Source organism: Agrilus planipennis, unplaced genomic scaffold (assembly GCF_000699045.2).
Source record: "Agrilus planipennis isolate EAB-ADULT unplaced genomic scaffold, Apla_2.0 scaffold39, whole genome shotgun sequence".
Lineage (NCBI taxonomy): Eukaryota > Metazoa > Arthropoda > Insecta > Coleoptera > Buprestidae > Agrilus > Agrilus planipennis.
The window spans coordinates 1,211,261-1,224,977 of record NW_020439074.1 but is presented as its reverse complement, the minus strand read 5'-3'; the positions used below and the strand labels follow the sequence as shown (position 1 = coordinate 1,224,977).

At 31.5% G+C, this 13,717-nt stretch overlaps 5 protein-coding genes across 11 annotated transcripts; 2 read left to right on the top strand and 3 right to left on the bottom strand.

The window, feature by feature from the left end:
* Positions 1–24: 24 nt before the first annotated feature.
* On the bottom strand, positions 25–3,207 carry LOC108745054. 4 transcript variants are annotated; one of them, XM_018481101.2, is made up of 2 exons: positions 2,626–3,207; positions 25–1,472 (listed from the first exon to the last, which is right to left on the bottom strand). In XM_018481101.2, the coding sequence occupies exons 1-2, from the start codon at positions 2,711–2,713 to the stop codon at positions 160–162; spliced, it is 1,401 nt and encodes a 466-aa protein (XP_018336603.1). In that variant the 5' UTR covers positions 2,714–3,207; the 3' UTR covers positions 25–159. The 4 variants fall into 4 exon arrangements, with proteins under 4 accessions (XP_018336603.1, XP_018336605.1, XP_018336606.1 ...); XM_018481103.2 differs by having other exon boundaries at positions 2,046–2,719; XM_018481104.2 differs by lacking the exon at positions 2,626–3,207 and adding an exon at positions 1,916–2,024.
* A 66-nt stretch (positions 3,208–3,273) lies between these two features.
* On the bottom strand, positions 3,274–5,071 carry LOC108745056 (activating signal cointegrator 1 complex subunit 1-like). The gene is made up of 6 exons (XM_018481105.2): positions 4,682–5,071; positions 4,502–4,592; positions 4,180–4,438; positions 3,960–4,120; positions 3,721–3,899; positions 3,274–3,649 (listed from the first exon to the last, which is right to left on the bottom strand). Exons 1-6 carry the CDS (start codon positions 4,860–4,862, stop codon positions 3,393–3,395), a joined length of 1,128 nt encoding a protein of 375 aa, XP_018336607.1. The 5' UTR covers positions 4,863–5,071; the 3' UTR covers positions 3,274–3,392.
* Positions 5,072–5,163: 92 nt separating this feature from the next.
* LOC108745057 (DNA-directed RNA polymerase II subunit RPB7) lies at positions 5,164–6,266 on the top strand. Its single transcript, XM_018481106.2, has 6 exons — positions 5,164–5,310; positions 5,364–5,473; positions 5,530–5,689; positions 5,772–5,822; positions 5,878–6,015; positions 6,070–6,266. Exons 1-6 carry the CDS (start codon positions 5,299–5,301, stop codon positions 6,118–6,120), a joined length of 522 nt encoding a protein of 173 aa, XP_018336608.1. The 5' UTR covers positions 5,164–5,298; the 3' UTR covers positions 6,121–6,266.
* Positions 6,267–6,359: 93 nt separating this feature from the next.
* LOC108745053 (mediator of RNA polymerase II transcription subunit 15) lies at positions 6,360–9,150 on the bottom strand. Of its 3 annotated transcripts, XM_018481098.1 has the most exons (7): positions 9,047–9,150; positions 8,680–8,988; positions 8,480–8,619; positions 8,023–8,409; positions 7,357–7,938; positions 6,936–7,239; positions 6,448–6,880 (listed from the first exon to the last, which is right to left on the bottom strand). In XM_018481098.1, exons 2-7 carry the CDS (start codon positions 8,733–8,735, stop codon positions 6,448–6,450), a joined length of 1,902 nt encoding a protein of 633 aa, XP_018336600.1. In that variant the 5' UTR covers positions 8,736–8,988; positions 9,047–9,150. The 3 variants fall into 3 exon arrangements, with proteins under 3 accessions (XP_018336601.1, XP_018336602.1, XP_018336600.1); XM_018481099.2 differs by lacking the exon at positions 9,047–9,150 and having other exon boundaries at positions 6,360–6,880; positions 8,680–8,928; XM_018481100.2 differs by lacking the exon at positions 9,047–9,150 and having other exon boundaries at positions 6,360–6,880; positions 7,363–7,938; positions 8,680–8,925.
* A 132-nt stretch (positions 9,151–9,282) lies between these two features.
* Positions 9,283–13,126, top strand: LOC108745052 (coiled-coil and C2 domain-containing protein 1-like). 2 transcript variants are annotated; one of them, XM_018481096.2, is made up of 8 exons: positions 9,283–9,447; positions 9,519–9,780; positions 9,836–10,882; positions 10,941–11,178; positions 11,250–11,655; positions 11,718–11,869; positions 12,104–12,227; positions 12,440–13,126. In XM_018481096.2, the coding sequence occupies exons 1-8, from the start codon at positions 9,376–9,378 to the stop codon at positions 12,563–12,565; spliced, it is 2,427 nt and encodes an 808-aa protein (XP_018336598.1). In that variant the 5' UTR covers positions 9,283–9,375; the 3' UTR covers positions 12,566–13,126. The 2 variants fall into 2 exon arrangements, with proteins under 2 accessions (XP_018336598.1, XP_018336599.1); XM_018481097.2 differs by having other exon boundaries at positions 12,137–12,227; positions 12,440–13,124.
* The last annotated feature ends 591 nt before the right edge of the window (positions 13,127–13,717 follow it).

The window sequence follows — 13,717 nt, the reverse complement described above, 5'->3', positions numbered from 1 at the left end:
AAGAACGCATCTGATTTTATAGTTTTATTTAATAGTATTTTGAGAATAAAACTGTAAATATATTATGTAAAAAAAACAAAATTAATTTAAATCTACATGCAGTAGGTATTTAGAAATGATTTGAATTAAAAGTATACACAGAACTGAATACAAATTATATCACAAGTATGCACAGCCCAGTATTAGAATCATTATTAACATTGGAAAAATCATATAAACAGTCATTCTAGGATGGCAGGTGCTAACTAATAAGAAAACTTCGTCTCCTAGCTCAATACCATCTTTAGTGGGTACCTCCACAATCACAATCTGATATGACAAAAAGGGCACACTAAAAGTACATTCCCTCTGGTTCATACATTTCTTTTCTTCACTCACATTGGAATATTGAAATGTCGGTTTGTAAATATCAAAAACCACATGAATATCGTTACTTATATAGTCATTATCAGAATAAAAAATATAATGATAATAACCGTCCGAGGCAACGTTATGTATTGTCTGCAAATGTTCCCCATTTTCGAGGTAATGAACGTCAGTGCAAAGATGAGAAGGAGGAAATCCTTCAGTTAAAAGAATGTGTCCGTTATAACAAAATAATAATTCCGCTTCAAAACTGGACGCACTATCTTCATCATCAGTGTAGTTCATGGCATTACCACCGTGCTGAATTTTTGCGTCCAAAATGTGTCTTTCCAAGTCCCGTTTAGTTTTTCTTACAAGTAAATCAATCTTTTCGTTTGACCGGAGCGCCTGCTGAAGTTTATAAAGTTCCTGTTGAATTTCTTGCAAAGAATTTCTCTTTGAAACATTTTCAACTTTATATTCATCTGAACTGTTAACTTTCTTGTATTTACTTAACTTATGTTTAAGAAACAGTTCAACGTCAGTATTATTTTCATCTTCAGCCCCTACATCACCAGGCTCCAACAAAGATTGACTATCATTGAAAGGCATTTCTTGTTTAGCTTCCAAAGTAATTTTAACTTGCTTATGCTCAGTGTCGAATTGCGCCCCAACTTTTTTCATCTGTCTATCAAGTAAATGGCACGTTTTCAAGTTTCTTTCGCCTCTTACAACCAAAATTCTTGATCCTTCATATCGTGAGCATAGTTTTAACTTAACAGTAGCACCTTTGAGTAAATGGAAGCCCCAATATTCGAACGTATCATCAGGTAATGTCATAGATTTTTTTAATCGAATGTGTTTACGCCTGGTGGTGTTTATCTTCGGCACATCAGATAACTGAAAAGCATTGAAACTTCCATTCATTTTAAGGGTTTGTGACTCGCAAAAAATATTAGATATTCCATCAACTACTTCGACTATGTCCGATTCTGTTACAACGTACGCAACGTTTGCGAAAACATGATGACGAAGGTACAAGGGCAATATTATTAAAAATGTTGGGGTCACCATTATCATCAAAAAAAATATTACCACCCTTTTGGCACCATGCATCTTTCCAATTCCTAAAAAATTAAATACTTGCGTTAAGAACTAAACATCATTGGCATGTATGTGCATTCGGTTTTTTAGTGAATTACAGTTTTACCTTAATAAATGGTAAACGGGTAAACACACAAATTATTTATCACTCATTAAATTTTCGTTTCATTTCTATTCGCAAACTACAACGTAGAATTGAGCTATTTTCAGGATGGCTTATTATAAATAAAACTCCACAACGTATGTACATAATTATTAGTCACATATTATATTATATTAAACACTGAACAACTTTAACGTACATTAATAAAATGAGTTGCGACCACAACATAATTATTATTTTATTGATCATTTAAGACATCTATAACATATATTGAGATAAAAACCTTTTTTTATGGGTTGATAATTCTATAAATATAAAATTTACGAAAAACAAACAGAAACAGATGGAGAAAAATATACGTACACTTAAAACTATTTTTATACATTCATATATTTCGATTTTGTATGGTTATACATAGGTATAAAAAAAGGAAACAAAAAAATGATTAATAAATATTACAGATAGCGTAATGATTTTTTTTAGAGTTTATTACCTTATTTACTGACTGAATGCCATCTATTGCTAATAGTTGACTAAATTGTATTAACTGATAATGTAAAGTACATAATAAAAAATACTCTGCAATATCATATCAATCGCAACAAACACAGACGATTGGATCTGTTTCTAACTATTAACGTTATCGCAAAAAACATCGATTAAAGGGCATTGCACGTTTAAAAATCTATACAGATAAGCATATAAACATTTTAATATTCACAAATCAATACAATAAATTATTTGTCCTCAAAAATAAAATTTCTATTTGTATTCTCTTTTTACCAATTTCACATAAATGAATCAAGTAAATAACAATTATCTAAAGTAAACAACGATTAGACTGTGTCGTAACACCATGTTTGAATAATAAAAAAAACACAGCTAGTTAAATATTGCGTTATTTATTAATTAATATTTAAAAATTTTGCGTTCATTTTTTTTTTCTTTTATTAAAATAGTTGTTTATTATATCTGTACAATGTTCCTGGGTGTTACAAGAGACAATTAAACGTTTCTTATCTCACAGAACTAATAATGCAATTAAAATGGTAATAACACAGATAAAAACTCACCGTCATTGATCTTATTCAACGAACTGTACCTTTGGGCTTTGTAATAAACAATATTATTAGTTGCAGGAATTCCATGATCTAAATCCATGTTATATTGGTAAAACTCAAATATTTCGAAGTGAAAAAAAGTAAATTAAGAACGTTGTTAATTAACAATAAATCATCCTCGTCAACCGAGATAAGCAAACAGGTTGTTACAATAACTACAACATAAACAGTCTTCTAGTAGATTTAGCGGGAAGATTTTCTCAAATGTTTAGAACAAATGAAAATATGAATTGTTACGAAGAGCGTACATGAAAATATATGCTCTACAACTGGAGTATGAAACTTTTTGTTCATTTTGAAAATACTAACGATTAGCAGAATAAATATGAAAATATTATTTACCTCTACTTAAATGTAATCTTAAGGATTTAAGTTCACTGTTATCACTCCAATAGGAAATTTTAAATACATAACGTGTGGTATAACATTAATATATTTGGAAAATGATCACACAAACATACACAGCAAGCTTCAATTTTGTTAAACTTCTATCGAAATTAATTATGACACCCAGAAAGTTTTCAAAATTCTGTGATAATTTCTCTTTAGAAATAAAAAAAATATATACTTACATCAATTTCACACATGTATTAACATCTATTATAATTATTTTCTAAAAGTATTTGAATGAAATTAGAAGTGTATTGTTATGCTGCACAATTTCCATTTAAAAGAAAAAATTAACTATTCCTTCAATAAAACAAGAAATGCAAACAAACCTAATATAATGGAATACTGGTCAATGACTCATAATAAGAATTTCCGTTATTGCGAGTGGTACCAAATCGAACAGAAAGGTGAATAAAATCAAGCTCCACTACGCCAAAATAATAATTTTTATACTTTTCCAAAATGTATGTTGCATCAAATGACTCTCTTATACTATCTTCTTGTTGTCTGAAGTCCTTTTTTCGATACAAGCTGTTCATTAAAGTCACATGTAACTTCACATCATCATATCGCCTTTTTATCAAACCTGAAATATTTCAATAAGAAACAGAACACTGAAAATAAAAAATCAAAACTCAGAAATCAAATCCAAATTACCTTTAAGATAAAAGAATGTAGTAATTTTATTTACTAGAGTTTGAAAAATTGAGTGGTACTTTTCAGGATCAACCTTTACTTTACCATAAAGAATGTCAACATCAGTAGGATCATCATTCATTATTTCAACTCCTTCCATCTGAATATACAAAGGAGGATCAACATTCTCCATCAAATGCCTACAAATGCAAGCACAGTTAGATAATTGAAAAAAAAAATAATAAAATATAAATACTGACTTGACAACTTCATTTTTGCATTCATTTAAAGCACTGATTGCCCAATCAATTTCAATATCATCTAAAAGTACAAGAGGAGAAATTGTTAGATGAAGTTTTTCAGCTTTTTGAAATATAGAAGGATGGATTCCTCTACTACTGGGTCCATTTAGTATATTATGCTGTAATACAATAAATGAATACATGCATCAAATAATAGGCTAACACCAGAAATTCTTACTCGAAATGTTTCAAAGTTTTCTTTAATACTGCTAGAAAACACTCGAATGGATATAAAATGTGTCATTTGGTGCTTTTCTCTCTGAGCAAGGATTATCATATGTATTCTATTTCTGGCATAAGCAACATCTCTCTCATTGTTTCCTGTAATTAAAATGTTATTCTGAGGATGTTTTGGTATTCTAAGTTTAGTTCTTGTAGACATCTCTATTTCTTTTTTTGTTAAACCTTGGGTTCCAACTATAAAAGGAATGAAATAGCTGAAAAAAAGTATTAATATGTTTAATGAATAGGAAACATAGTGTTTATTAATGAATGTCTACCTTGCTGCGTGGATATCTGTCAAAAATTTACCAGACTTAGTTATTTTTATTTCATAACCATCATCTAATTCTTCACAGTTAAGTAGACAATCTAAAACAGTAACATCACAATTTTAAATAAATCCACAAAGCTATCAACTATTTCAATCAGTATAAACAAATGAGCACATCACATCGTACCTTCATTATCTGTATAAGCTGGTAATGTCTTCTTTACATTTTCAGAATTTTTATGTCTATCCCATTTGTAAAAACTCTCAAATGATCTGAATTGATAACCGCCAGGTTCAGTGAAAATTTCTGGTTTATTGAAAATCATGGAATCATTTGTAGTCATTAATGTATTATTTGAAGAGTTCATCTTCTAGTCTAATAATTTGAAGTACTCCAGATGAAGAACCCACCTCTTTATTTATGAAAAATCTTTTGTAAAATAAATACCAATAATAACTATGAAGACACAGATGGACACAACTAATTATTACATACTATGTTCTCATTACAGATTAATAAATTAAATTCAACTTGATGAAGACGATCAAACTGTATTCAACTGTGTAAATAAGTTGTCAAAATTAATAGGTTATGATTATTTATTCATTTATTATCCATTGATTTTCTATATGTTATCTATGCTTATGTCTATGCTCATTCATTCATCTGTTGGTGATCTATTGTTATGGTACGCTTAACCTCACAATAACTAACCTGAACTAACCAATAAAATATTTAAAATAATGAGAATCACATTTCTTAAATTACTGGTGGATATTCATGTTGTTTAAACTAGATTCAATATGTTTTATCACGTAAGTTTTTCTAAATAATAGGAATGTGGTTATGCCTTTAAATGTATTTGCAGATATCATTAGAGCATGAAATACTGCTTCATCCCCAATATTTTGGTCCACAGTTACTGGAAAAAGTAAAAACTAAACTATATACAGAAGTGGAAGGAACATGCACCGGCAAGTAAGTTTCTATAGACTCCATAACTTTGGCAATTTGTTATTTTCGTTAATGTTTAGGTATGGATTTGTGATAGCAGTAACAACAATTGACAACATTGGAGCTGGATTAATATTACCTGGGCAAGGATTTGTTGTATATCCTGTAAAATATAAAGCTATTGTTTTTCGGCCTTTTAAAGGTGAAGTTTTGGATGCAGTTGTTAGACAAGTTAATAAGGTATGCTTTGCTGGCTTATTCATCTTTTTGGAATAAACTTGTAATAAACTATTACTGTTTGCCTTATTTCTAATTTTTACAGGTTGGAATTTTTGCTGAAATTGGGCCACTCTCGTGTTTTATATCACATCATGTAAGTATTGCATATAATTTAATTCAAATTATCACTAATTATTTTTTTTATCAAGTCTATTCCTGCTGAAATGGAATTCTGTCCTAATGTAAATCCTCAATGCTATAAAACAAAAGATGAAGATGTAGTTATACATGCTGAAGGAGAAATTAGATTAAAAATTGTTGGAACACGAGTGGATGCAACAGGAATTGTAAGTTTTGTATATAATTTACAAAATGTAGTTAATTTCTTTTTCTTTTTTTAGTTTGCAATTGGGACTCTCATGGACGATTACCTTGGTCTTATAAGTAATTAACATTGTAATGTAACCATATGTAGATTTAATTGGACAGTAATTTAAAAAATTTTTAATGTGGTATCTACATTGGGGCATTTTCTTACTTTTATAAATTTATTATAACTAAGATGTAAGTGTAAGAATAAAATTATAGAAATTGTAATTAAAAGTAATAATAGACTTATAAAAATACCTCTGATGTATTTTAGTTTAATTTTATGGATTGAAGCCAAAATTAGAATGTAATTATACAAAAGTTTGTCTTTTGCAGAGATTATATATTTATTTTAATTTGACACACAGAAAAAATACATAGTAAGATATTAAATAAACTTGGTTATACAATTACAGTCCCATTAGGAGAGTTGTAGTAGATATCTGAGTATAAGAAGGGGCGGAGGCCTGTCTCACACTCATTTCCCAGGTATCTAGTAACTGAGAAACAGAAAAATGTTTGGGCAATTTTTTAATTCTTGCTAGTAAAGCTTCTTGAACTGCAGATAAAAATTTCGTTGCATTATATTCATGGGAGGCCATATGGCATTTGGGAGAACTTTTTGGATAATCTTCAGGAACCGTTAAAGAAACTGGAGGAACGCACGGTAAATGCTTATCATCTAGCCAGCAAAGAAGCTGAATAGTTTTGGAGCCAGGTTGTTGACTAAGATCTAGAGATACCTTAAACCTCTGATCTAAACGGGCAATTTCTCCTTGCAACACATCTGGAATGTCACTGGAAGGCTCTTCAACTCTTTTCCGTTTTAGTGGAGGTACCAGTCTTAGAAAAAGAGACCAAATGGTTAAACAGTTCAAAATTTTAAACTTATACTTACTTTATTTCGGGACCAAAGAGAGCCTCCAAAGTCGGACCAAAAGTCCTCTGTAATGTATGATTGATAACTGGAGACTGTAAATTATTGCTTACAGCTTCCAAAAGAGGATTAAAAGCATGATGTTCCTTGAATGTAAGACCCATTGTTGTCGTTGTTGTTGGAGGGGGAACACTAACATCATGTCTTCTGAAATCTTGCTTTTCCAAAACAACCTCACATTTCAACAAGGTTTCCAGGGGCATTCTTTGAGTTGGATTTGAAAGAATTTCTAGAAGCTTTTTCATCTTGCTCAGCTTTTCAACGTCTATAAATATAAAATATCTTTCTGCTACTTTTTTACAACAAATAAAAATTAAAGATGAAAATTAAAAAAAAAAAAACAGTAACTGATTGAAATTAAATAAAAAGATTAATAACCTACGCTCACCATCATTACCCATCTTGGCAATCATCTTTCTTAATGGTTCAATGTATTTACTGAGCTGTCGTACTTTTTCTCTGTATATTTGTTCCTCTTGCATTCCCATGGGACTTTGTCCAGGTTGTCCGGGTGTATTTAATGAGCTGCTGGGACTGGGAGCCATTCCAACCGACCTTTGAGCTCCAAGATTTATTTGAGAGTTAGGTGAAGGAGCAAGAGCTGGAGATGCAACCATCTGGTTTGTTAAAGGGGGACCCCCCAATCCAACAGGAGATTGGACAGATGGAGAAGGGCTTTGTCTTACAAATTGATTGGATGGTTGGTTTCTGGGGAAAGCAGTATTTGGCACATTCATCATCATACTGTCACCTTGTTTACGTTGTTGAATCTGGTGTATTTGTCCCAACATTTGATTAGATAACGGTCCACCTATTTGGTTTTGCAATTGACTTGGAAGCTGATTTGTGTTAGAAATTGGCCCCTGAATACCAGCATTTAATTGGTTTTGTAATTGACTTGTCATCTGATTGGTTAACTGGCTACCCATCTGATTTGCAACTTGCAGTTGACTTGTCAACTGTCCTGTAAACAAAATATTCTTATCTATAATATAAAAATGCTAATAATAAAGAATTACTGTTCATTTATACAATTAACAAAACACACCTGTCATTTGGTTCATTGCTGTATTTTGCATTTGTCCAGAAATTTGATTTGCAATTTGTCCACCCATTTGATTTCCCATTTGTCCTGGAATAGGGCCTCCATTTGGACTCATCATCATTGGAGGCCTTGGCTGCATATTACCAGGCATGTTGTTTAAATTTTGTCCTGGTCCTCTGTTTAAGGTTTGCAACAAATTAGAAGCAGAAATTGGGGGCATTTGCTGAGGACCCCCTAAATGTCCTCCTTGTGGTCCACCCATTCCCATCATCTGATTGTTACGTGAACCTTGACTGGCTAAATTTTGAAGTGCATTTATAGGATCAGGCATCCCTGCACCAGGTTGGCCCCCTCCTGGTCCAGGCATATTAGCAGCTCCCTTTTTTGTGTCTAATGATTTCCATTTTTTTAAACTGTTATTATTTAACAAACAAACAAATTATTAACAGAAATCACTTACTCATTTCTCTAACATGTAAAATTAATCGGGCCACAAAACCCAAATATTCTTCTCTAGTTTTTGCTTTTTGAAAAACATGACTTTCCATTTCTACACTATTCCTTGATGTAGGCATTCCAGACTGGCGTATAACTTCTTCGCTGTAATTTTTTAGTCGTAAGATAAATAAAGTAGATCTAAACAATAAAAAAACATCTTACATTTTTGTGACAATACTTTGTCTGAACGCAGCAGTACGCCAAGAATCGTCGGCCATTTTTCATTAAATGAATATATGATGGATATTTCAAGTTTTTAAGAGTACTTTCATACAAGAATTAATAATTATCTTCAATTTTACACCATCGCATGACAACAGCCACTCGTGAAAATATTATAAAGTGAATAAAATTCACAATGATCGCGAACTTCAACTTCAATAATCACTACAATGATCCACAATTAACAAAATATTTACAGTACTGTACGCAATTCACAATCTCTATCAACCCCATCGCCCATTGACAAATCTATGACAATAGAAAACAAGGTAGGAGAATGATTACAGGTTAATGATTATAATTTTACATGTAAAGTTGGGGTTTTCGACGGATCTATAACACCATGGAGAATACTATTAATTAAATAATAATTGTTAAAGAAGTTCAACCTTATAAAAACTAAATTTTCAAAATAAAATTTGAAGAAAAACGATACACCATTGATAAGAACCTTCAAATCATGACATCAGTTTGACGTTACAAGTGACAGCAGGTACAGCTGATTATAAGCGATTACAAGCAACTATTATCTATGACAAGCAATTTAGTTGACAGTTGATAACCAAAGTTTTTTATTAACGTAAAATTTGACCGTCCATGTAAGATTTTTATTAGTCATACAATTGCATTCAAAAAATGTTTGGGAAGAAGAAACCAGACAGGTCAAAACCTACTCGAAGAGCAGATCGTAGTGGCAATTTATCGCAGGTAAATTTCGCTTATACTAAATACTTAATCGTAAATTACATTGAATGTGGTGTAATACTGATAGTTTTTAGTTTGGATTATTTGATGTACCTACTAACTTATCGGTTGTCGGAAATATGGATGAGGATATGCATTTTAATGAAACAGATAGCGATTTGGAGGCAGAATTACTTGCTTTGAGTGGTGACAGTGGTTCCTCTTCGTATGTAAAGAGATCAAAAGATGTTACCAATATTGACACAACCGAATCCGAATCTAAAGATAATTCAGCAGATGATGAATCTGTAGATGAAAATGATCCAGAACTACTTAGTGAATTAAATGAAATCACTGGTAAACATTGTAAAATTACAATATTAATTATTTATTATACACTTTTGTTAAACAGGTGTCAGTAAGAAGGTACAATCAATTCCAACTCCTTCTGAATCTGTTTCTGTTACTACTGATACCCAGAAACTTTTGGAAGCACGTCTAGAAATGTATAAAGTTGCAGAGCAAAATGCAAAAACTGCAGGTGAAACTAGTCGTGCAAGACGCTTTAATAGAGGAATAAAACAATTACAAGACCTTATTAAGCAAGCTAAACAGGGGAAAACAATTCCGGAGGAAGATATACCTCCTGAAGTAAGCACAAAACCACATACCCACACAGATGATGATAATAGCCAGCTCCAACCAAATAGAACAGCACCTCCACCACCTACATCAACAGGTACACCTGTGCCTGATGATGAACCATCAAGCCCAGTTTATGTACCAGTTGAAAGCGATTCTACTAGTGTATTAAAACCAGAAAATGAAGAACTTTTAAAAATGTTGAATACCAGAAAAACAGAATATAAAATGGCTGCTCTAAAAGCTAAAAAATCTGGGGACAATCAGAATGCTATCAGCTACATAAAAGTGGCAAAGCAATTTGAAGTAGTTATTAAGGCTGTTGAAGAAGGCCAGGAAGTAGATTTGTCTGAAATGCCAGGACCTCCTGCTCCTGCTGAAACTATTTTGGAAAAAAATAAAACCCAAACCGGCAGTGATAGTCTTGGAGAAATAAATGTACCAGATGATATTCCTGAACCTACTCTGCTATCAGCCAGTTCCCTTTTAGAAGATTTGCAACAACGGTTAGAAGTATACCAGAAGCAAGAAGAAAAAGCTAAAGAAGAAGGAAACTCCAGTAAAGTGAGGCGTATGGGTAGAATCGTCAAACAATTTGAGGATGCAATTAAGCTACACAAAAATGGAAAACCAATCCCATTGGATGAATTACCTACACCTCCTGGTTACGCACCTTTAAAAACAGACGATGGAGACAGTCCTAAATCATCTGAAGCAGCTGCAGCTCCGTCTCCATCAAAACCTGCACTCCCAGCAAAACCAAAAGGTGAAGAATCTGGTAGCAAACCAAAACCTATGCCGGCTGCAAGAATCTCAGGTAAGTAGCAACAATTTGCGGTAAATATATCATTAATTTCTGAACTGTATTTCTGCAGGAAACCGTAAAACAACAACACAAGCAGACAAACAACTGGCTGAGTTATTAGAAAGGCAGAAGCAGTTTAAACTTGCAGCTTTAAAAGCAAAACAAAAAGGAGAAATAGCAGAAGCCAAAGAATTTTTACGTACAGCAAAAGGATTTGATCCATTAATAGAAGCAGCTGAAGGAGGACTTCCTGTGGATTTTGCTTCATTACCACTTCCGCCTACAGAAAAAGCGCATTTGGAGGACGAGTTAGTTTTACCAGACTACTCTGCTAAAAAGATATGTGGATATGTTTTATAATTCTTTAAAATTTTTGTAGAGTTGAGGTTGTTATGGCTGAGGAATGTACTGAAGATGATCAAGGAACGTTAGATGTGCTAAAAAGGCTGGAACAGCAACTTGTTAAACAGATAAAAATGTGCATAGAAACAAGAGATCATAATAAGGCAATTGGGGACGTTGCGGGCGCTAATCGCTTCGAAAATTTAGCTTTAAGTGTAAGTAAAGATTTAGACACCCTTCGACTTGCGAGAAAAACAGCCCTCAACGAAAAATCACAAGTACCTAAATTCCATTATGAAACTAAGCATTTTTCTATCGTGAAAACTTTCACGGAATTAAACGACAACGATTTGGAGCTGACAATAGTTAGGGGAGTGAATTATAATTGCAGTAATCCCAATGAAATTGATACATACGTTAGATTTGAATTTCCTTGGCCTCAAGTAAGGTTTCTTTTTCTAAATTTATGAGGAAACTTGTTAAAAAAGCGTTTTCTATTTTGTAGGAGGAACCAGTAAAAAATAAAACTAGTGTTGTGAGAAACACAAATAATCCAGAATATAATATGATGTTTTGGTTACCTATACAAAGAAAGGCGAGAGCTTGTCAAAGAGTTTTTAAAAGACACGGTATCAAATTTGAAGTGTACTCTAAAGGGTAAGATCATGCAAGCAATATTTGCACATTTCTCTTGAATAATTTATTTTATTAAATTTTATTTTTCTATACTTTCTAGTTATTTTATTTTCCTTTATATTTTATTTAATTCATTTAGTTCAATCATCGTTTTTCCTTTTGCTTCGTTTACTTTTTTTTTTTTTTGATACACATTTGTGATATTTTGAAATTCAAAATTATTTATAAGTAATTTTCTCTTTTATCTCTCGCTAGCTGTTCTGCTAGCAATATATTTGGTTGTTTCAGAGGACTCTTTCGCGGAGATACCCTTCTTGGTAGTGTGACCGTTAAACTTCAACCTTTAGAAACACAGTGTGAAATTCACGACAGTTTTGATGTAAGTATTTTGTTAGTAAAAAAGAAGACCACCAGCATTAGCAGCTAATGAAACGCAAATGTTTTTGTTTTTATGTAATAATAATACAATTTAAGTTTTTGAAAACTTATTGTGTTCATATGGATACTTTTTCTTTTTTATTTTTTCATTGAGTTACCTATTAACTGATATTTTAACTACACTGTTTCTACTTTAACACATTTATCTTTCAGTTGTTAGAGGGAAGAAAAAAAGTAGGAGGCAAATTAGAAATACGTATCCGTATTAGAGATCCAATACTTACTAGGGAAGTTGAACAGACATCAGAACGATGGCTTATTATTGACAGTCTTACATAGGATATGAAATACAATTGAAAGTACAGCCATACTTTCTTTATTTTTTCATTACTTCGTCAATTAACAAAAACAAATAACCGTTTGCACCAGTGTAAAATGTACATATTGTTATGTTATAAGAAAAGTTATATATTAATTTTTCAGTTACTTGCGTGCTAAATAGAGTAACAAAATATTTATGTTATATTAAAATTCGCCTGTTGAACTAAAAGAAAAGAGGTAATAGTTTGTAATTGTAAAACGACTGCCTTTGTATTAGGTCTAATCATTCCTTAAACATAATTTCAAAGTAAGTTGCTGTTTTAAATATTTTTTCATACCTATTGTATTTTGTGGTTCGACATTCTAAAACCACTTCATTTTTAATGAGTTTTATTTTTGTTTTTGTTATCTTTAATGAAATATTAAATTTTATTCCGAGACCGTAAGATTATTTATTAGACTCTAATCCCAATTGTCCTTTGTATATCAATTTATATTTAATTTTGTTGTTAACGTTATGTACTATAGTTATTTAAATGTGATAATAAAATATGCCTTTTTAATTAATTTATATGTGCTTGTAAATTAACTCTATTGTTTAGTGCTTTGCAAAATAAATTATTTTTTATGTAAGAACTTTGTTTAATTAATGATTTTCATATTTTTCTTCACCCGCTGAGACACAAATGCAGAGCGTGAAGTTGGTGCGCACATTATGCGTATGTCTCACTTATTTTACGATGAGGCAGAAGTAGAAACTTTTTAATGGCAAAAAATGCGCGTAGTGGTCGTAAAGGGCAACATTATCGTCTACGTAAATGAAAACTAATAGCTTGATATTAAATGGGAATAATAACTGTCTAAAGAATAATAATAAAACTAAAAAAAAAGTCAGACTTATCCAGTAGTTTTTACGTGATATCCGCTCTTATAGATGCAGATGAAGTAAAATACTATTGCAATTACAAATAGAAAATTGTGTATTAAATTGTTTTTATTAATAGTAAATTTTTGCAACTGCTGAAATTAATATTCCACTTTTGATAAGGATTTTTAATTAAGTTGCAAGTAACTGTTGAAAAAGTAATCTCCATAAAGAAGTAAACAATGAGGCCAAGAATAAACTAATACTATTTCAAATCAGTTTCGTAAATGAGTCAATCAATTTAT